This window comes from Rhinolophus hipposideros (assembly GCF_964194185.1).
Source record: "Rhinolophus hipposideros genome assembly, chromosome: 21".
Taxonomy (NCBI): Eukaryota; Metazoa; Chordata; class Mammalia; order Chiroptera; family Rhinolophidae; genus Rhinolophus; species Rhinolophus hipposideros.
In genome coordinates this window covers 48,044,458-48,065,816 of record NC_138067.1, presented here as the reverse complement: position 1 = coordinate 48,065,816, position 21,359 = coordinate 48,044,458, and the positions used below count along the sequence as shown (strand labels likewise).

Genomic DNA, 21,359 nt, shown 5'->3' with positions numbered 1-21,359 from the left:
ACCTCCCATGACTACTTAGTCTCCACTGCCCATCCCCAAAATGCCCTCTTCATCGCATCACCCTGCCTTATTTGAATCAAGTTTATCACTGTTGCAACCCCTTTAGTCATCTGTTTACTGTTTGTCTCATCTTCCTCCTCTCTCCCCGGACCACTAGCATGTAAGCTCCACCGGACAAGGCCTTCTCCTTGGTTCACTGCTATTTCCACAGGCCCCCGACACCAGGCAGGCACAGATGCTCATTAAATTGTTGAATAAAGGAAGCTTTTAGAAGTGATTGCACTGATGGCCACAGTTCTCCACCCCCTCCCAATCCAAGCCCTTTGGAACCCCCGCATTGAGGGGCAGGGCCTTTTCCCTTTTCCCTTGAATACAAGCTAGTAAAACAAGATGGCAGTGGTTGTGCTGGCCTCAAGAGGCCTCGCACAGTCTGCTCTGTCACGCTCTCTTGGAACCCTGCCACTGCCAGGTACAAAAGTCCAGCAGTCTGCTAGACAAGGCTGAGTTTTGCTTAGTGGTCACTCACTCCCATCTTTGTCATCTGTGCCTCAAGCCCCAATGTCATCGCTCACAGGAGCAATCGAGCCGTGAGGTACATTTTAAGAAGGAGGGAAGGGGAACGAACACACACGGCTTAACCCAGAGGAGGGGTGGTAAAGATTGAGAGACAGGCATGGCTTTGGGGTACATTTCAGAAGTGGCATCAGAATGGATTCTGGGGACCAGTGAGCAGTCACCCATGTGACCTGGCTACTCCTGTCATTCACCTCCTCACACACTGAGTGGAGCAGGCTTGGGACCTGGTATGTTAACCTCCTGTAACTGGGACAGTTGGACAGGTGAGAGGAGGTGGGTGCAGCAGCCAGAGGGGAGACTGAGGAAAACTCAGCTGACCTCCGCTGGTCCTGACAGAGCCCCCTGCGCCAGGACACAAGGACATGGAGCAGGAAGGAAACCACCGTGTCCTGATCCAGAGCAGCTGGCCACCTGCCGGTTCCTACAAGGACTTCCGTGGGCACCCACCTGGCTCCTCCCCCACCTGGCTCCTCCCCCACCTGGCTCCTCCCCCACCTGGCTCCTCCCCCACCTGGCTCCTCGGCACTGCAGAAGCAGCAGGAAAGGCTCCAAAACTACAACCCAGGTTTTCCGTGACAGTGGCCCAGCCACTTACTCTTCCGGTGCCTCAGTTTCCCCGATCTGTTTAACGGGGATGATACTGCTTGCTTTTGCTATGGCGATGAAATGAGTGGGTGGGTTTAAGCACTTGACAGAGGGTCTGGCCCACAGTAGGCCCCATTTTTTTACTGTTATCAGAACCCGGTCCTCAGACCCCAGCCTGGCCTCATCACCCCCCGCCACTGCCACTTCATGTCCCTCCCAGTTCCCTCTTACGACCCTGCAGCTGATGATGGGGCTTCTCCAAGCCAGTTTTCTCTGCCAGACAGTGGGCACGGTGACATGGACCTCCCAGTGCGAGGGGACACTGCAAGGAAAGGCTCCTGGGGGTGCTCACACTGGGCTGGGCAGCACCAAGCATTTGCATTCATTCCTTCCCTTTATTTCCAACAATGGGCCTTTCCAGCAGGAGCCTCATCCACTGTCTCAGCAGGTGGCAGTCAGGCGGTGGGGGGGGGGGTTGTCTGGGCACCCTGGTGGTCGCTTGTCCCTCCTTGAGACTGCCTGGCACCCAAACCTCCCTCAGCTCCCTGGGCACTTTCCTACCTCATGAGACTTGTAAGTGTAACTGCATGTGAATTTCATTTCTTTAGCACACATCTTGTTTTAATCCAAGCTAGCTTTGTTTATCCTGGTAGAACTATAACTCACCTGCATTCTTTCCCTAAACCCTCCTACCTGTATGTATGCTGTATGTGTGCTCCTTTGAATCATTAAGCCCTTAGGACACTGGGTTCTGGTCAGCTCAGACTCACTTCAGGGGCAGCCAGATATCTGTTTGTTGGAGCGCCAGCTCTGAACAACAGGGTTGCTGGTTCGATTCCCACATGGGCCAGTGAGCTGTGCCCTCCACAACTAGATTGAAGACAAGGAGCTGCCGCTGAGCTTTCGGGGGTGGGAATGGGGAGGGACAGCCAGATGGCTCAGTTGGTTAGAGCGCGAGCTCTCAACAACAAGGTTGCTGGTTCAATTCTTGCATGGGATGGTGTGCTGCACGCCCTGCAACTAAAGATTGAAAACAGCAACTAGACTTGGAGCTGAGTTGCGCCCTCCACAACTAGATTGAAGGACGACTTGGAGCTGATGGGCCCTGGAAAAACACAGTGTTCCCCAATATTCCCCAATTGGAAAAAAATGCTTTATTAAAAAATTGCAGATTAAAAGTTAAAAAAAAATAATAAAGCTTCAGGTCTATCAACCATGACTAGGACACAACAGCCAAACCTCAAACTAGAATAAGGTTTTAGTCACAGGTAACAACTTGGCCTCAGTTATATTCCAGCTCCAGACTCAAGAAGGTGGAATGGCCCCACGTACTGCATGCCCTGAAAACTGGACCAAACAAGCCATGACAACAGGACCTGGAGCCATGATCAACTGCCCCGCCTTAGCCCCAACAACTCACTACAGTCCATGACCCCAACTATCATAGCAACCATGAATGATGATTCTTCCCTTACCTAGCCTGGCCACTAGAGGCCATGGGGAGCCAGGTTTTTGAGAGCACTCGCTCACCTGTGTCTCTGGACTAGGCGCCAACTCCTTAAACTTTTGCTTTGCTGCACACTTCTGTTCGTATCTTATTTTGGCTTGGATGCGCACACGTGAGTGGGCCCTTTCAAGTCCACGGTAACAGGTGGGGCCAGCCTCTGGCTGTAGACACTGGACAGTCTAGCTAGTTGCTTTCCCAGACTCCCTTGCAGCTAGGACATGGCCCATGGCCTGGGGTTTACTGGCCAGACATTGGTGCATCACCCTGGAGAGAAGGAACCAGGGCCTGGACCCAACACTGTGCTAAACTGAGGACCAGGGGTGAGACAGCACCCTCTCACCCCACCTCCAGAGGGCCTCAGAGTGATGGCCGCCAGGAGTGCCAAAATGGGTCACCCAAGAGTCCTACTGACAGTAATATTTGGGGGTCCCCTATGAAATGGGGTCAACTACTCCAAGTAATACTCTTAGCAAGAGATGTGGGCACTATTACTCATAGATGAGGAAACTGAGGGGTGTTGACCTAAGATTATTGCAGCCAGGAAGCAGTTGGGTAGACCAAACCCGGGCTAGCCTTGCACTGAGCTGAGTCCTTCTGCCAGCCTCCTGCCTGCTTTGAGATGGAAGTGGGATGATCTTTCCTGGGCCGAGTAGGCGGGGGTTGATAAGCAACGTGTGTGAGCGTCTCCCATGCTGCCAGACATGGGTGACCTGTCACCTCTCACAGAATCCTTTGTCTTTGGCTCAAGTACAGGAACTGCACTAGGGTTAAACCCAGACTCCCCAGGCCTCTCCCGCATTGTGTGGGTCCCAGAGAGCCCCTCCCCCAGGCACTCTGCTCCTGGAGGGTGGCGCCTAGGACAGAACCTGGGACTCTGGTCTGCACACCTCATCAGTGACTTTATTACTCTGCAGATGCTGGTGAATTGTCTCCAACGCGCTTCCCAGAGCAGGCATCTCTGCCCATCTCATGCCTTCCTGGGTGCAGAGAAAACCGAGACCAAGGAGTCCACTGCCAGGCCCCTTCCCTGTCCCCCAATCTGTCCTGGGGGGGGTCTCCTAGGAGCAAGACCCAGTCCCTTTCCTTTAGCCTTCTCTCCATCAAGGAGCCTGCCTGCTGGTCTTGCCCTGTGCTCTTCTGTGTTCCTGGCCCGCCTTGTTCCCCTTCATCCCCCAGGGCAGGGGATAGGTGGAGAGGGAAAAAGGGGGAGACTGGGGGGAGGGTGAAATGTGGAGGCACCTTTTCAGAGGATGGGAGAGCTGGGGGGGCAGGAGGTGAGACTCCAACAGGAAAGTGAGATTTGGGACAGAGCTAGGAAGGAATGCAGGATGTCAGGGCACCGGACAGTTCAAACACCGGGTGGGGGAGGGCGGAGAGAAGCGGGTGCTGGAGGCGGGCTGCGGGGCAGGGCCACGGAGGGCGGAGCGGCTACCCCAGCGGCCAGGGTGGGAAGGGCCCCCCGCCCTCGGGACCTGGCGCGCCCGGCCCGCCGGCGCCGCCCGCCGCCCGGCCGTGAATGCGCTGGTGGCGCAGCACGTGCTCGCGGCGCCCGAAACCCTTGCCGCACTCCCAGCAGGCGAACGGCCGCGCGCCCGAGTGCGTCTTGCGGTGGCGCACCAGGTGCTCGCGCCAGTAGAAGGTCTTGCCGCACTCGCAGCAGGCGTGCGGCTTCTCGCGGGCAGGCAGCGGGCGCAGGGCCGGCCCGGGGCCGCCGGGGTGTGTGCCGCGGTGGCGCCGCAGGTGCTCCTTGCGCCGGAAGGCCTTGCCGCACTCGGGACAGGCGTGCGGCTTCTCGCCCGAGTGGCTCTGGCGGTGGCGCAGCAAGTGCGTGGGCTTCAGCGCGGCCTTGCCGCATTCGGGGCAGGACGCGGTGCCCGGGACGGCCAGGAAGGGAGGCAGGCCCGGCGCGGGTGGGGCCGGCGGGGCCGGCGGGGGGCTGCCTGGTTCCTGCTTATAGGGGCGCAGGGCCTGGGTGTCCCCCGTCGCCGGCTCCTCAGCCCCCGAGGCCGCGTCTCCTGCCAAGCAAAGGCGCAGTCAGGGCGGTGGCTCCGGGCAGGGAGGAGGGCAGTCCCGCAGGGGTTAGCCGCGGTGCGGTGCCCACCTGTCATGGGTAGGAAGGGCAGAGCTGGGGCAGGGACGGAGCTCAACACCAGGGGACACTGGGTGGGTTCTCATTCGTCCCTGTGATCCACACAGCACAGTAAGTGCCCACTAAACAGACCTGCAGATGGATGCGTGGGTGGGAGGCGGTGGGTGAACAGGTGGGGAAAGTGGTACAGCACACAGGTGAAGAGATGGTGTAGGGTGGACTGACGGGCGAATGGCAGGTCGGCAGGTGCATGGGTGGGTGGAGCAAGACATGGGTAGCACGTGAGTAATTGGTTGATGGATGGGTGACTGACAGATGGTGGATGGTGGATGGATGGATGGATGGATGGATGGATGGATGGACGGATGGACAGATGGATGCATGGTGGATGGTGGATGGTGGATGGATTGGTAGGTGAGCAGGTGAATAGATGGACGGTGGAGAATCGGTAATGGGGAGGAAGATGAAAGGATGAGGAGGAAGGCAGACTGAGGGGTGAAGGAAAGGTGGGTGGGTGACTACAGTGGACGAGGGAGCAGGCAGGCATCTGCGTGGGAATTCCGTGACAAATGGGTGGATGGGTAACAAGAATTAATGAACCATGTATTTGGTTTCTCCACGTTTTCAAACTGTTCTACGGAAATGCAGGGAGATAAGCAACACGTTTTTAACACTAGGACAGGCATGATAAAAACAGCAATACTAACAGCTGCCATCTGTCCCCAGTGCCTGGACTGGGGCTGAGCAATGTAACCATACACTTGGTTCAACCTGACACACCACAGTCAGAGGACCTCTGTCTTGTGCCGGATACAGAAGGAGGAGGGCACAGAGCCCAGAGGCTGGTCTAGGGGACCTGCCCAACCCTGCTGGCTCCATGACCTGCCCTCCTGCAGGAAATACCAGAGAACTCTGACCCTCCTTCCCAGGCTCACAGGCACACTTGTACTTTACAAGGCCTTCCAGCTTTGCTTGTATGGTGTTCCTCAGGCAGGACCTGAAAAACTACTCCCAAACATAACCTTGGCCCCTGTCCCCCTGCGTCCTCCATCCTCCCATCCCTGTCCACCCTGCGTCCTCCATCCTCCCCTGTCCCCATCCACCCTGCGTCCTCCATCCTCCCCTGTCCCCGTCCACCCTGCGTCCTCCATCCTCCCCTGTCCCCATCTACCCTGCGTCCTCCATCCTCCCCTGTCCCCGTCCTCCCTGCGTCCTCCATCCTCCCCTGTCCCCGTCCTCCCTGCGTCCTCCATCCTCCCCTGTCCCTGTCCTCCCTGCGTCCTCCATCCTCCCCTGTCCCTGTCCTCCCTGCGGCCTCCATCCTCCCCTGTCCCTGTCCTCCCTGTGGCCTCCATCCTCCCATCCCTGTCCACCCTGTGTCCTCCATCCTCCCCTGTCCCCATCCACCCTGCATCCTCCATCCTCCCGTCCCCATCCACCCTGCGTCCTCCATCCTCCCCTGTCCCTGTCCTCCCTGTGGCCTCCATCCTCCCATCCCTGTCCACCCTGTGTCCTCCATCCTCCCCTGTCCCCATCCACCCTGCATCCTCCATCCTCCCGTCCCCATCCACCCTGCATCCTCCATCCTCCCGTCCCCATCCACCCTGCGTCCTCCATCCTCCCCTGTCCCCATCCTCCCTGCGTCCTCCATCCTCCCCTCCCTGTCCGCCCTACGTCCTCCATCCTCCTGTCTCCATCCTCCCTGCGTCCTCCATCCTCCCGTCCGTCCTCCTTGCGTCCTCCGTCCTCCCATGTTCCTGTCCTCCCTGCGTCCTCCATCCTCCCGTCCCCTTACTCCCTGCGTCCTCCATCCTCCCGTCCCTGTCCTCCCTGCGTCCTCCATCCTCCCGTCCGTCCTCCCTGCGTCCTCCGTCCTCCCTGCGTCCTCCATCCTCCCGTCCCCTTCCTCCCTGCGTCCTCCATCCTCCTGTCCCTGTCCTCCCTGCGTCCTCCATCCTCCCGTCCGTCCTCCCTGCGTCCTCCATCCTCCCGTCCCTGTCCACCCTACGTCCTCCATCCTCCCGTCTCTATCCTCCCTGCGTCCTCCATCCTCCCGTCCGTCCTCCCTGCGTCCTCCATCCTCCCGTCCCTGTCCACCCTACGTCCTCCATCCTCCCGTCTCTATCCTCCCTGCGTCCACCATCCTCCCCTGTCCCTGTCCTCCCTGCGTCCTCCGTCCTCCCATGTTCCTGTCCTCCCTGCGTCCTCCATCCTCCCGTCCCTGTCCTCCCTGCGTCCTCCATCCTCCCATCCCTGTCCTCCGTGACCCCCTCATCCTCTTCTGGTCCCTCCCTCTCCATGGACTCCATCCTCCTGCTTCCGCATGTGACCTTGAGATGGCCGTCAAGCTGCTTTGTCCTCCACACCTTTACGCCCAGCACTGGCTCCATGCTGACTCCCAGATCATCAGTCTCCCTCTGGCAGACATGTCAGGTTTCTGCCGTCCACATCTGGTCCCTTCTTTGACCTCCCTTCCTCACCCTAAAGTGTCGTCTGGATGGAGCTGGCTCCAACCCCAGCGCCAAGGGCTGGTGTGTGTGTGCCAGGCCTGGGTGACTGGCACGGGATGCTGAGCCCTGGTCACGGTGCCCAGAGAGGGAAGAGCATGGTTGAATGGGAGCCAGTGAGCTGTGTTCCTATGCCTCTGTGCAGGTGCAGGAGGCAGCACCTTGCTGAGACCATAGGCACATGTCTCGAGGTGCAATCCTGGTGTTGCCAGCACCTGCTCTCGGGCGAGCTGTTTCATTTCTCTGCACTGGCCTCTGTGGCTCTAGATGGCAGGCAATGCTCCCTATCTACAGGGCTGCTGCAGGGCTTTGCCTGACCCCCCAGCTGCTGTGCCCTCCAGTGCAGGGGCGCCGGGGAGGGGGGTGTCTGATTCATCCCCAGCTCCAGGCCTGAACAAATGAATGATGGGCAGGAGGGCGAGCCCCCTACCCCCAACCCCAGGGCTGGGAAAGCCAGTGGTGTGGGAGCCCCTGGCCAGCTGCTCACCTGAGATCATCCCCGCTTCTTCTTTTCCAAGGCCGACCCCAGAGCCTTCTGTCACGTCCTGAGGGGCCCTCATCGCAGGTCCCTGAAATGAGAGAGACCACATTCGCAAGTGAGAAACCTGAGTGCGGGCCTCCATTTTCCTCCTCCTCTGCCCTACACCTTGAAGCAGCCAGTGAGTCCTACTCCTGCTATGGGGACGCCGGCTGTCTTGGACGCCCAGCTCTCCCATGGCGGGGCCGCTGAGGAAGCCCCTGCAGGTCGGACCCTCCAGCCCCGGGCCCTCCTTCAGGTGACAGTGGCAATCTCTCAGAGATCCTGCGCCAGACCCGCTGCAACTTCCTGACGCACAGACCCTGCGTGAGATGACAAATGTTTACGTTTTAAGCCACAAAGGTGGGGGTGACGTTACACAACTGACACGCCTCGTTGGAATTTTGCTTTAGCCTCTTACCACCCTTCACAAACTGCTCGACAAAACGCAGGAGAAAACCATGACAGCTACTTCTAACTCGGGAAAAACTAAGCACGCTCAGAAGGGGACTGTTCCTGGCTTGAGCGGCGACAGCCCCAAGCAAATGGTGCCAGCAAGGAAGGTTAAAGAAAAAGCTGAGGCAATTCCCGGTGCATGGACACTCGTCGTAGCTCCTCCAGCCCCTGCTCCGCAGTGAAGCCCAGACTTCTCCTGGTGCCCATGGAGCGTTGACTCAGTAGCTGTCTGAATCCAAGCCACTTCCTCACATTTTACTTGTTTCAAACGTTTTTGGACTAAAGCAATGGTTAGGGTGAAAATCAGCGATGCCAACATTCTACCAGTTGGGGAGAGGACTCAGCAGGAAGCTTCTGGAGCCTTCTGTAAAAGCACGTTGTTTGGGATGTATGCCCACTATCTGGGCTGTGGCAGGATGGGTGAGTTGTGGCTGTGAACCGACTCCTGGCCGCTCGGGCTACACAGGTGTGATGGGGCCGCAGGTGCTGGCCTGTGGCTTGCTTCTGCAGCCGCCCACGTGCGCTGGTGCCGCCACCCCCTGCAGCCCCACCTGTGGCCAAGTCCCCGCCTGGAAGTCTAGTCCATGCAACAGTAAACAGCTCGTGTCCTGTGCATGCCAGGCTCTCACACACCTCCGCTCTGGCCTGAAACACCCTGTGCCATCCTGTTGACATTGGGAGTTGGCTGAGCCCCCATCTCAGCCACACACACAGGTTGACAAGGAACATCCCTGTTAATAATACCGCCCTTTTTCCTAGCTTTATTGAGGTTTGGTGACTGTACATTACATGCACGTGACGCACACAGCGCGATGAGTTTTGACATACGTATGTGCTGAAGCCACCATGGCAGTCGAGTGTACAGCTACCACGCAACAGTCCTCGCGCACAGCTGGGGTTCCCCCGCCCCAATGCAACCCCTGACGTGCTTCCTGCGACTAGAGCGGTTTTCGTCTTCTAGCACTTCCCCCAGATAGAACCACACCGTGAACAGCTGGTCTGTTGGTTTTGGTCCGGTTTCTCTCACTCAACATAAGTATTTTGAGATTAAGATATTGGCCTATAGTTTTCTTGTAACTTCTTTGGTTTCGACATCAGGGGAATGCTGGCCCCATAGAAAGAGCTGGAATCGGGCCCTCTTCTATTTTTGAGGATAGTCTCTGTGGAGTGGGTGTCATTTCTCTCTGGGATGTCAGACTTCGCCGATGCAGCCGCCTGGCCCATCACACCAATTGTTCGCGTCCGTGCTCGCCTGTCTCCTCCACCAGACGGCAGGCTCCCAGGGCCCAGGGACTGCCCTGTCTTGCTTCTGTGGTGTCCCTGGTGCCAACAGTTTTATAAGAGCTTTATTTAGATACGATTCTGTACCACAGAATTCACCCACTTTACAACACAAGTCAGTGGTTTTTAGTAGATCCAGAGTTGTGCAAGCGTCACCAGTCAATTTGAGAGTATTTCCATCCTCCCCAAAAGAAACGTTAAACCCATCAGCAGTCACTACCCTTCCCCACACCCCGGTCGCTGGGAACCAGGCATCTACTTCCTGTGTCTGCGGATTTGAAGCGTCTGGGCAGTGCAGAGAAACGGAATCACGCTGACACGGTGTTTCTGACTGGCCTCGTACACACAGGCCCTCAGTGCTCATCCATGTTGTGTCGGGGCTTCATCCCTTCTCAGGGCTGAGTCACCGTCCATGCTGTGACCACTGCATTTGCTTTCCCATGCCCCAGCCAGTGCACATGTGGTTTCTACTCTGGGACTATCACGAGTGATGCCGCCTGGCTGTCCCTTACCCCACACAGGGTACAGATCAGTGTGGACGTGTTTTCATTTCTGCTGGGTGCACAGCCAGGAGTGGAACTACGGGCTCGCAGTGCGCAGTACATCCTCACTTAACCTTGGCAGCGGGTCCTGAACTTTACGCAAAACCCGCTTCACCACTGGCTGATGTACACAAAAGTTCCCACGGCATCTCATCTGAGTTCTACGTTTAACCTTTTGGAGGAAATGCTAGACACTTTCCCACCGTGGCTGCCCCACTTTACACTCCCGGCAACATGGAAGAAGAGTGAACGGATGAATGGATAAAGGTCAAACCACCTGCCTTCACGGTGAAGAAGAGGAGGAGATGCGGGAGTGCGCAGGTAGGGCTGGGGTCTGGCATGAGGCCAACCAGGTCCCTGGATACCTCTATCCACAGACCTGCTTGCAGGCGCTGAGCGAGTTACCAGCCACCCAGCCAGTCCAAAAGGGGCTGGACAGCACACGGTCTTCACCCTGAGCCCCCATTCAGAGAGGTGGAGGCCGAGCGCACAGCATGGAGACGCCCCAGCTCCTTGGTCAGCACACCTGAGAGTGGGGGCCAGGAAGCAGCACTGCTGGTGGCTCTCCCAGGGATGCTAGGGCACTCCCAAGCCTAAGAACCTTCAGTGCTCCGCAGGACCCCACAGATGTCCTGGGGCTCTGGCCTGGGGTCACAGACACGCGACGCTGCCATGCAGAGGCCAAGCACTGTCCACAGGCAGAGCAGCCACGGGTGCTCAGGAACCAGAAGCAGGAATCTGGGGCCACAGCATGTTAATTCTGTGCCTCCCACCACCCCCTAACTAGCTATGCGACCTTGGCCAAGTTGCTTAACATATCTGAGCCTCCTATCGTCATCTGTGAGACAGAGGACAGCAGTACCCAGTGCCGACCCCTCAGGACCACATGGTCAGTGGGATTTATTGGGGGCTTTTAGCCGTGCTGTGGCAGCCCAACTCCAGGGGAGACTGGAGACTGACGCTAGCCAAGGGGCAGTCAGCTGTGTGTATGTACCCGACCCCTAACAAAAGCCATGGACACCAGGCTCACGGAGCCCCCGGTGCCTCCGCTCCACCCCTGGGAGAGGAGACCGGAAGCTCCAAGTGTGAAAGTCCCCGGTCCCTGGTCCTGCACCTCCTCCCTGGGCTGATTTAACCTGCGTCCTTCTGCTGTAATAAACCATAACCGTGAGCACGCCAGCCTTCCCTGAGTTCTGAGTCCTTCTTCTACTGGGCTGTCAAAGTGAGGGTGGTCTTGGGAACCCCCAAATGGGTGCCAGGAGGGAGGGTGGTCTTGGGAACTGTTCCATCTATACTATACCACCGGTCTGACCTCGTACCTGCCCTACAGCGCCCCTACTCTCCATCACACCCTTGATGCCAGGGTTCAGGGAGCCTGTTTTGTTTGAGCACGAGCAGAGTGTCACTCCAAGTTGAGGCCGGGTGGCCATCTGCAGAGCAGACAGTAAGGCCACGAGGGGCAGGCAAGTTTCCGACCACCGGGAGGTGGCCGCTGAGGGACTTGGGTGCACGGGCCCTCCCACCAGCCACCCGCGGCTCACCCAGAGCTCCTCCAGCAGGGCCACGGCCTCCTCCCCGCTCTGGGGGCGCCGGCTACACACCCAGGCCTGGATGTCGGCCGGGAAGGCGCTCAGGAACTGCTCCAGCACCAGCAGCTCCAGCATCTGCTCCTTGGTGTGCACCTCGGGCTGCAGCCAGTCCCGGCACAGGGCACGCAGCCGGCCCAGCGCCTCGCGGGGGCCCGGCGCATCCCCCAGGTGGAAGTGGCGGAAGCGGTGCCATGGCGAGTCAAGGGCCAGGCCCTCAGCGGCCTGGCCCTCCTGCTTCACAGGCTGGGGGCATGGGACCTCCATGGGGGCCGGCGAGCACTGGGGTACAGCACCACCTATGGGGAGGGAAGTTCAGCATGGTAAGAGCTCAGCCAGACGTTCTGGAACCCTCCACTTCCCGCTGTGGGGGAAGGACAGCAGGGGTGCGGGGTCTGGAACCACACCACGGAGATGCACACCCCAGCACCCCACTTAGGGGCAAAGTGACCTCTCTGTGCCTCAGTTTCCCCCCTAGGATGAAGTGCTCACCCACCTGGTGGCTGCGGACGGCTGCCTGAGAAGGTTGCTGAGGGGTGCTGCTCTCAAGTGTCTCCCAGACGACAGGTGCTGGAGGAAGGGGGGCTGTGAACCCCTCCTGGGACAGGACAGGTGCAAATCCTGGCTCAGCCCCTCCTGGGGGTGACCGGGGCACCACTGCACCTCAATCTCCTCCACGGCCTCGTTGTGAGGGTTAAACAAGAAAACACACACAGGACTTACAGAAGGCCTGGCACACAGCAGTGCTCAGAAATGTGAGCGACCATAGGCACCACGGGTACACGACAGCTTTGCCTGATCATGTACCAACCCGTGTCCCCCACTGCAGGATGGCTGCTCAAAAGCCGCGCTCTGTCTCTTCCTTACTAACTGCTGTGCTAAACTGTGATTCCCAAATCCATTAGGTTCAAGCTCTAACCCCCACGTGACTGCCTCTGGAGACGGGGTTTTTCAGGAGATAATTAAATGAGTGGGGAAAATTGGTCCAAAGGCACAAACTCCCAGTTACAAGAGGAGTATGTCATGGAGACCTAACGGACAGCACGGTGACAACAGCTAACAATACTGTATACTTGGACGTTGCTAAGGCAGTAAATCTTAAAAGTTCTCATTACAAGGAAAAAATTGAAACTATATGAGCTGATGGATGTTAACTAGACTTACAAGCATTGTGGTGATCATTTTACTACATACATACATATCAAATCATTATGTTGTACAACCTAAATGAAGACAATGTTTTATGTCAATTATATATCAATGAAACGGGGGAGGATTAAATGACGTTCTAAGGGTGGGGTCCTAATCTCATAGGACTGATGGTCTTCTAAGATGAGGAAGAGACATGTCCCTACGATCTTTCTGCCAAGTGGGGACACAGCATGGAAGCCCCATCTATAAGCCAGGAGGATGGCTCTCACCAGACACGGAATCGGCCTGCATTTGATCTTGGACTTCTGGTGTCCAGAACTGAGAAGCAAATGTCTGCTGTTGAAACCGCCCCTCACTCTACGGTATTTTGTGATGGCATCCCGAGCATATTTAGTGGACCCCAGTCGTGTTTGGGTATTGGGAAATGTGGCAGACTGTGCGAGTTCCCCTATATCCATTCTCCCATTTTTCCTGTGCAATCACCCCACTCTATCCCAGAAGAAGCTCTGTACCCTCCACTTCCTCTTCCACCTTCCCAAAGGACGGAACACAGATGTGGTAGTGGCTTCAGTTATGAGGATGACACAGAGCCTAGAGCAAGGGTTCTCAACCAGGGGCAATGTGACCCCCCCCCCCCGCCACTTTCAGGCTGGAAATGTCTGAAGACACTTTTGAATGTTGGAAAAGGGGTAGGAGGAGCGGTGCTGCTGCCTTGGGGGTTGGGGGGGAAGGGGCAGGGGTGCTACTACAGATCCTACCGTGCACAGGACGCCCCCCCCCCCGCGCAGAGTGATCCCTCCCCAATGTGAGCAGTGCTGTGGCTAAGAAACCCCAGCTTATAAGAGTGGTCCTCAATGATCTGGGGACCCCTGGGGATGTCAAGACCTTCCTGGGGGACCCTGCAAGGTCAGAACTGTTGTCGTCCTGACACTAAGACATTATTTGCCTCTTTGCCTCTCATTTTCTCCTGAGTGTACAGTGGGGTCTTCAGAGGCCGATGGCCACAAGCTGAATGCAGAAGCAGGTGAGCCAGCAGTCTTCTTTTAACTCAGACATTGGAGAGATTCACAAAGAAACGTTTCCAACTCTTCCTTTTGGAAAATATGGTTGTTTTGTATTTTTAAAATGTTATTTATATTAACACATGAAGAACTGACTACTGCTATTTATAAATGCATGAATACTTTGAAATTTTCTCAGCTTTCTTTTCTTATAAGATGCATCCCAAAAGCTGTACCTCCTGTAAACAACTCTGCTTTGGGGCCTTCAATAATTTTTAAAAATATAAAGGAGTCCTGAGTCCAAATTGAGAGCCCCCGACCTGGAGTGGGGGGTCAGCAAGCAGCTGCCTGTGGGCGAAATCTGGCCTGCAGCCTGTTTTTTAAAAAAATGATACATGCTGATTAATTAAATGGTTAAAAGATGGGCTCTGGCACTGGGCTCCAACTTTCAGCTGTGCCATTGGTCTGCTGTGTGACCTTGGACACATGACTCGCCTCACATAATTTGTCTACCTGTAATACAGGACTGATAATGGCTCCTTCCCCATAAGGGCTTTCAGAAATGGGCCGGCACCGAGTGAGCACTCAGTGAACACCTGTCTACTCCAGGTTTCCCAGCCTTGGCTGGATAATTAATTCTGTGTGTGGCAGCCATCCTATGCCATGAAAATGTGGAGCAGCTTCCCTGGCCTCTTTCCACCAGATGCCAGTAGTATCTCCCCAGTTGTGACAACCAAAAATGTCTCCACGTATTGCCAGGTGTTCCTGGGGTGGGGGGCAAAGTCGCCCCTGGTGGAGAGCCACTGGTCCACTGGGATAAATATTTACTCAGAGCACAAGGGCCCTGGAGCAAATCCCAGCTCTGCCACCTCCCAATTATTTGTCCTTGGACAAGGTACACCAAAACCCCATTCCAGAGCAGTAAAACCATACTAACTCAAGAGTCGCGGTGAGAATTCAACATACAAGGAAACAGGTGCTTGAGAACAGCACCTGGGCTAAGCAAGCCCTCACCCAGCGCTAGTTACTGAAATCACTGTTAGTTCCGGAGGTGCTGGGGATGCCGCTGGTACAACCACCTACATTAAAATCTAGCTATAAGTTGGAATGGGTGTTAGAATACGAAATAAAAGCGGGACAGAGTGGAGGCTGACTGGAGTAGAGGTGGGGGGCGGCCTCAGAGGGTAACAGCAAACACAGCCTCGAAGCACTGCCCACCCCCATCAACGAATTAATCCCTGCACAAGCTAACGAGGTGAGTACGCTTCCAGAAAGAAAGAAAACCAGGCAACTGATCTCATCTCAGGAACCCTACCACTTACAAAAGTGAGAGTGCGCTCGTGAAAACCGCGCACAAAACGGACGCCCTGCACCCCGTCTACGTCGATGCTCTTCTCCTAAATCGTATTCCCTCCAACCTTTCCGACGGGCTCGGTCCCCAAACTCCTCGGCGGGGCCCAGCCCCAGCCCCTGCCGGAGTCCCCGCCCCTCGCGCCCTCCCTTCCTTCTCTCCCTCCCACTTCCTAAGCCCTCCCTGATTGCCCTCCCTCCATGTGCAACTCTCACCTGCGAGGTCCACCTCGGGAATCCACAACCCCCTCCCGCTCCCCCGAGCCCATCCTCCTCCCCTACCTCTCCCTTCGCCCAGACCCCCTTTTTATCCCCTCCCCCTACCTCTCCCATCCCTCCCTCCTCCGGCCTCCAGCCCCCCCCAAAGGTCGTCCAACCGCGCCCCGCATCTCTCGGTGTTTTCCCCTCACTCACCTCACTCTCCCAGGCGAGGCCCCCCAAGTCCCCTCACCTCTTCGCACATGCGCACAAAGCCCATTGGGGCTCCATGCCCCGGCAGGCTTTGCGCCAAACTCCTCCGTCCCTCTCCCCCACAACACTCGCAGAGATCTAGTCGTCCGTTCCGCGCAACAAACCACCCCCCAACTTTGCCGGTCTCACCCAGAACTACATTTCCCAAGAAGGCTCGCGGCAATGGCGGCTTCCCATTGGCTTTCGCCGTGGCGTCCCGCGCGCTCCTGTCCTCGAAAGTCTCCGTCCGCGCCAGAACTACACTTCCTAAAATGCACCCAGGCCTGCGAGCGGCCTATTGGCCATCGCAAAGGGCCGCTCCCTAGCTCTCCAGGCTTTGGACTACATTTCCCAGAGCGCATACAGGCTTCCCATTGGCCCGCGCGCGGGACCCGGGCATGCGTAGATGTGCCGCCTGGGAGCCGTGGAGGGCCAAAGGCGGGAGGAGGAGCCATAGTGGCGTTGTCGTGGAGATCGGAAGAGGCCGGGTGCTGCCGGCCACTCGGGAAATGGGGACCCTGGACCCGAGGAATCGGCAGGCGAAGAGGAGGGGCCAGGACGAGAGTTCTGCGCCAATCGGAGCCTGTAGGGTGCGTCTCCTTGACAATGGGTCGCCTTTCACCCCTCCCCCACCTTGCCGAACTAACAAGGTCCCAGGTCCGTTCGCGGTCGGGGCGGGACCCAGACGCCCTGGTTCGGCTCTGTCTGTGTGAACCTGACACACAAGTCCCTGGCCTCAGTTTACCCTCTGTTAATCGGGCGAGGGTACCACCTACCACACGTCCTCCACGTACCCTCGTTGGACATGGAGACTGCCACCGATTCCCCATCTCAGAAACGGGAAGAATATTTGGTTGTTAGAGCGGGAAAGAATTCGAGAGATGGGTTCCAGCTCCAGATCCCGCTGGTTCCAGGCCTGAGCACGGCTCACCCAGGCCGCGCGGACCTGGAGACGTCATCCCCGGTACGCCGCGTGTCCTCATCTGGTACAACGACCTGCATTCAAATCTAGCTGTAGATTGTGAGGTTGAGAATGAGACACCCCGCCCGCACCTCCACGGCCCCACTGCTGTTAAGGCAAAGGGTGACAATGGCCGGCACGTAACAAGGACTCTTCTAATGGACAGTAACTTTTCCCCCAGGTTTCACAAACGGTTAGTGGCTCACTCAGAACTTCCTGCTCCAGAAAGCCAACCGCTTTGCTGTGGCCTCCCGGGTCCCGGCCACCTCTCTGGCCCCTCTGCCCTTCTGCCTAATGGTTTCTAGTCACAGCGGCCTCTTTCCTGTGCCAAGAACCTGCTGATCTTTTTCCCTCTCACATCCGATTGCCCACTTGACGGCTCCACTTGGACTTTATTTTTTAACAGTTGACATGCAATATTGTATTAGTTTCAGGTATACAGAGTGTGGTTCCACATTTATATACCTTAGGAAATGATCCTCCATACGTCTAATACACATCTGACACCGCACATAGTTCTCACAATAGTATTGACTATGTTCACTGTGCTGTACTTTACATGCTCATGCCTGTTTTGTAACTACCAATTTGTACCTTTTTCACCCAGTCTCCCAACCCCCCTGCCATCCTACCACCATCAAAATGTTCTCAGTATGAGTTTGTTTCTTTGTGTTTGTTTATTTTGACCATTGCCCTCCACCCTGTCACCTGGTTCCCATGACTCTCACCCAACAAGTGCACAGGCCCCCTAGAGAGTGTCCTGCTGGCCTCCTCCCCTTGCTGCTCCCTGGTGCATCCTCCATGCAGCAGCCAGAGGGATCTTTTTTCCCTAATTGTCGTAAAATATACATAAAATTCAGTATTTTATCCATTTTTAAGTGTCCAGGTCAGTGGCATTAAGCACGTTCACATTGTTGTGCAGCCATCACCACCATCCTCTCCAGAACTTTCATTTTCCAAAACCGAAACTCTGTACATTAAACACTGACTTCCTACTCCTCCCTCCCCTAGGCCCTGGCAACCACCATTCTACTTTCTGTCCTTGAATTTGACAACTCTAGGGACTTCCTATAAGTGGAATAATGCCGTATTTATCTTTTAGGGACTGGCTTATTTCACGTCTCATCACGTCCTCCTGGTTCATCCATCCTGTAGCAGGTGTCGGAATAATAAAAGACGGTAATGTTCCGTTGTATGAATGGACCCCATTTCGTGTATCCATTCATCAGAGGGCTCTTCTTAAAACTTAAATAGGATCGTGTCACTCTTTTGCTTAAAACCCTCCAATGCAAACACATAATTGCACCCCTTTAGACCCAGGATTCCTCTAGCTTATATGTGCCTTTGTGCAAATTAGAAAAGGGCGCCCGAGCAGGACATAGGGCTCTGTAGGTAGATCAGGAGGTGGGTTCAGCCCCCATGTCCCCCTTGGCTGGGTGCCCGTAGGTGGGATAAAAGTTTTGCCCCCACCCTCAGCCAAATGCCCCCTCGTGACCACTGTGCTACACCACTGTGCCTCACGGGCCTTTAACAGCGGTTCTCAAAGTCAAGGACCCAGAGCATCACCTGGAAGACTTAGAAATGCAAATCGCGGCCCCCACCTGAAACCCACTGCATCAGGCACTGGGGTGGCCCCCGTACTTTGACAAGGCCCCCAGGAGATTCATGCACCAGCCGGCTGGCCCGTTAGAATAGTAACCACAGAGCTCTTGCCAGGGTTCCTGAGTGAGTACCTGCAAAGCACCTAGAATGCTGCCCGGCAGAGAGGAAGCAGTCGATAAGCATTACTTGACCTACAGCTGAGAACTAAGAAAAGCAAGCCCATCCCAGATGCAAAGTTGACCCCTGCACCACCCCTGTAATGAAAACTGCTGATTTTACCACACAATGTCCAATTCACGTGTGCTGGCCTCTATGATGAGATATCCTGAGTTTAGGGCACCACACAGCAGGTGTGTCAGGGTTCGGACTGCCACCCAACACCCCCCGAGCTGTGACACCCTGGGCAAACCAGCTAATTAGTGTCTTTATCTGAAACGGAGATGATCTAGCCCTACGATCCTAGGGGAACAATGAGGACCTGATTAGGGGCCCTGCCTATTGGCCTAAGCCCATCATGATGTTCCCATTCTTGCTAGTGATTGGCTGAGGGTCGGGTGAGACAAGGTTCTGGCCAAGAAGTGTGAAGGAAGATTGGTGGGGTACCCTCAGGAGAGGTTTCCCCACTTAAACAAGAGGTGGGCAGCAACAGGTATCCTTTTGCATTGTCCTGTCTGTGGATGACACTACACTGTGGCAGTCACCAGGCTGCCACAGAGGTGATCTTCAGAGATCCCACGTAGGCTGGGAGGGAGGAGCGGGCAATGGGGGAACCAGGCCTTCCTGGCACCAATGAGTTGCAGGATTAAGTAAGCCACCCTCACTGGAGTGCCCCTACCTTCAGACTTCCCTTTGCATGAAATAATAAGTCCTGTCAAGGCTTTTCAAGTCAAGTCCAAACCAGAAGTGACAAAGTCACACACATATCCAGGGCCAGCTTCATGGGACTGCAGCCTGGACAGTCTCATGGGGCCCCACGCTGAGTTTAATGCTCTCATGTGGCCATCGTGAAATTCTTAACACTGTGTTTTCCCCAACACGGGGCTTTGTATTTTCATTCTACTCCGGACCCTGCAAATTAAGTAGCCCTTCAGGGAGCATCACCTTGCTGATTTGTGCAGTGTCTGCCCTCCACCACTTTATGCTCATCGTTCAAGTGCATCGTAAACATTAGGGAGGAGTGGGATGAAGGAATGACTCCTTGAATGTCCTCCCTCCAGTTCTTCACCTGCTAATACTGTACAATCCCTCAGTGATCAGTTCAGATGCCACCTACTCCATGAAGCCTTCCCAGACCACTTCCACCCCAATCAACCTGCCTCATCTGAACTCCTGAGATGCCCCTACTCTCTCCACTTGGTGCCTGGCCAATTTTTTGAGTCAACCCCACCCACCCTCTGGTGAGCAACTCAATAACAGAGGCCCAGTTGTTGCCAATTCCCAGCTTGGGGCCTGCCCAGTGAAAGACTAAACAAGGATTGAGGGAAAGTGGTTCTCACCCTACTTCCTGGGCCCAAGGGTGAGGATTCCTTTGGTAACAAGGTTAGCCCATACCATACCAAAGCTTGCAGTCTCCTTTGTAGCACCGCTGTAATTATAACCCAAAATAATAATTAACATTTCCCTTTGCGTGAGGCTTTAAAGCAGGCCGATCCCCCAGGGCAGGGATGTGTCTGGTTCATCTCTGGGTCTCCAGCCCCGGGCACCCAGAGGCTCAGGTAATGTTTATTGGACGAATGGATGATGGATGAGAAGGTGAAGGTGGGAGAGGACAGACCTGGGTGGTATGTCCCTGTCAATCTGCACCTCACAGTGAGGGCTCCTGGGGGGCTGAATTTGAGCATGAGTCATCTTCACCAGGAAACACTGGAGAATGAATAATTAAATTGTTAATGCATTGCTTAATGATGGGCTCACACTCCCCACTGTGCAGTTTCACCCTTATGCTCACCCCAGGGGATGGCAGAGCAGATCAAAGAATCAGCCCATTTTACAGTCAAGACAATGAGGCTCGGGGAGGTTACTATGCCTTCCCCAAGGGACACAGCAAGAGAGACACAGAGGTGGGGCCACACCCAGGTTTCACCACCAGGCTTGTCTCCCTCCTGGAGGACCCTGGGCCAGCTGAGGGGGCAGGTCTTCCCCTGGCCAAGAAACCCTCTTCCCTGGACGCACTGTGAGCAGGGCCTATGACAAGAAAGAGTCAAACAAATTTATCTATCGTCTCACAGTTCTGGAGGCTGGAAGTCCAAGTTCAGGGTGTCAGCAGAGTTGGTTTCTCACAAGCATTGACTTGGGGGTAACAAGTAAATTTCAGTGAGCAGGCAAATTTGCAGATATGGAATCCACATATAATGAGGGCTGTCTATTTTTTACAAATACCTTTTAGTTCTTTGTCAAGAGAGAATACCAATCAGACCTGAAAGTAGTGTTCTTGTGTAAACATGAACTACAGGTCGCTGTGTGAAGTGGCCTTTTCCCAAGGTCAGTTATTCTGGTATACTGAGGACTTTGTGTGAGGTTTAGTGTCCTTCCACAGAGGCGTGCAGGAGTTCAGAGTTTCTCTCTCCACCAAATTATGCATATATAAATAAAAAGAAGGTGCCCAAAAAATGTACACACATTTTTAAAAAAGAAAAAAAAAACTATTAAAATTGTAATACTCAATATATACTGATAACAAAAGATGGATACGTCACATTTGACGTCTGCAGTTAGAAGAGGTGCTCAAAGTGGTTACCATCAGCGTCCAGACACTTCTGATTATGGCAAACATTGTTTGGTAGAAATGTAACACATAAATGACATTTCTTAAAATGTGTACATTTTTTGGCACCCCTGGTATATATACATACATGTATATGTATATGTATATGTATGTATATGTATATATATATGTATATGTATGTATATAGAGAGAGAGGGAGAGAGAGAAAATTCCGATCTAGGCAGACTGAAGTCAGAGCGGGCCCTTCACCTTTGTAAAATGGTGCCCCACCTCACCAGTGGCCCCTTTGGTGTGCCAGGGAGATGTGAGGTCAGATATGGAACCAGCAACCCAAAACATCTTATGTCCTGTGATATTGTCAGGAAAACCGGCCAGAGACAAATAAGCATTTATTTAAAAATGAACGCCTGCGGCAACGAAGAACCACTTCTGTGGTCCCTCAAAACCACTAGGAATTCATGCCGAACTTTTT

General features: G+C 55.2%; 1 protein-coding gene across 3 annotated transcripts; it reads right to left on the bottom strand.

Moving 5' to 3' along the window:
- Nucleotides 1–2,290: 2,290 nt before the first annotated feature.
- On the bottom strand, nt 2,291–17,748 carry ZNF444 (zinc finger protein 444). Of its 3 annotated transcripts, none has more exons than XM_081030688.1 (5): nt 15,564–17,748; nt 12,143–12,327; nt 11,602–11,945; nt 7,752–7,833; nt 2,291–4,683 (listed from the first exon to the last, which is right to left on the bottom strand). In XM_081030688.1, exons 3-5 carry the CDS (start codon nt 11,911–11,913, stop codon nt 4,097–4,099), a joined length of 981 nt encoding a protein of 326 aa, XP_080886814.1. In that variant the 5' UTR covers nt 11,914–11,945; nt 12,143–12,327; nt 15,564–17,748; the 3' UTR covers nt 2,291–4,096. The 3 variants fall into 3 exon arrangements, with proteins under 3 accessions (XP_080886814.1, XP_080886816.1, XP_080886815.1); XM_081030690.1 differs by having other exon boundaries at nt 11,662–11,945; XM_081030689.1 differs by having other exon boundaries at nt 15,601–17,748.
- Nucleotides 17,749–21,359: the final 3,611 nt, after the last annotated feature.

Excerpts from the sequence above, each read along its gene's own strand:
- ZNF444 (XM_081030688.1), bottom strand. The coding sequence starts at position 11,913 with ATGGAGGTCCCATGCCCCCAGCCTGTGAAGCAGGAGGGCCAGGCCGCT. Across the intron at positions 7,834-11,601 it reads CCCTGCTGGAGGAGCTCTGG|GGACCTGCGATGAGGGCCCC; the intron begins GTGAGCCGCGGG and ends CTCTCATTTCAG. Across the intron at positions 4,684-7,751 it reads AGAAGCGGGGATGATCTCAG|GAGACGCGGCCTCGGGGGCT; the intron begins GTGAGCAGCTGG and ends TTTGCTTGGCAG.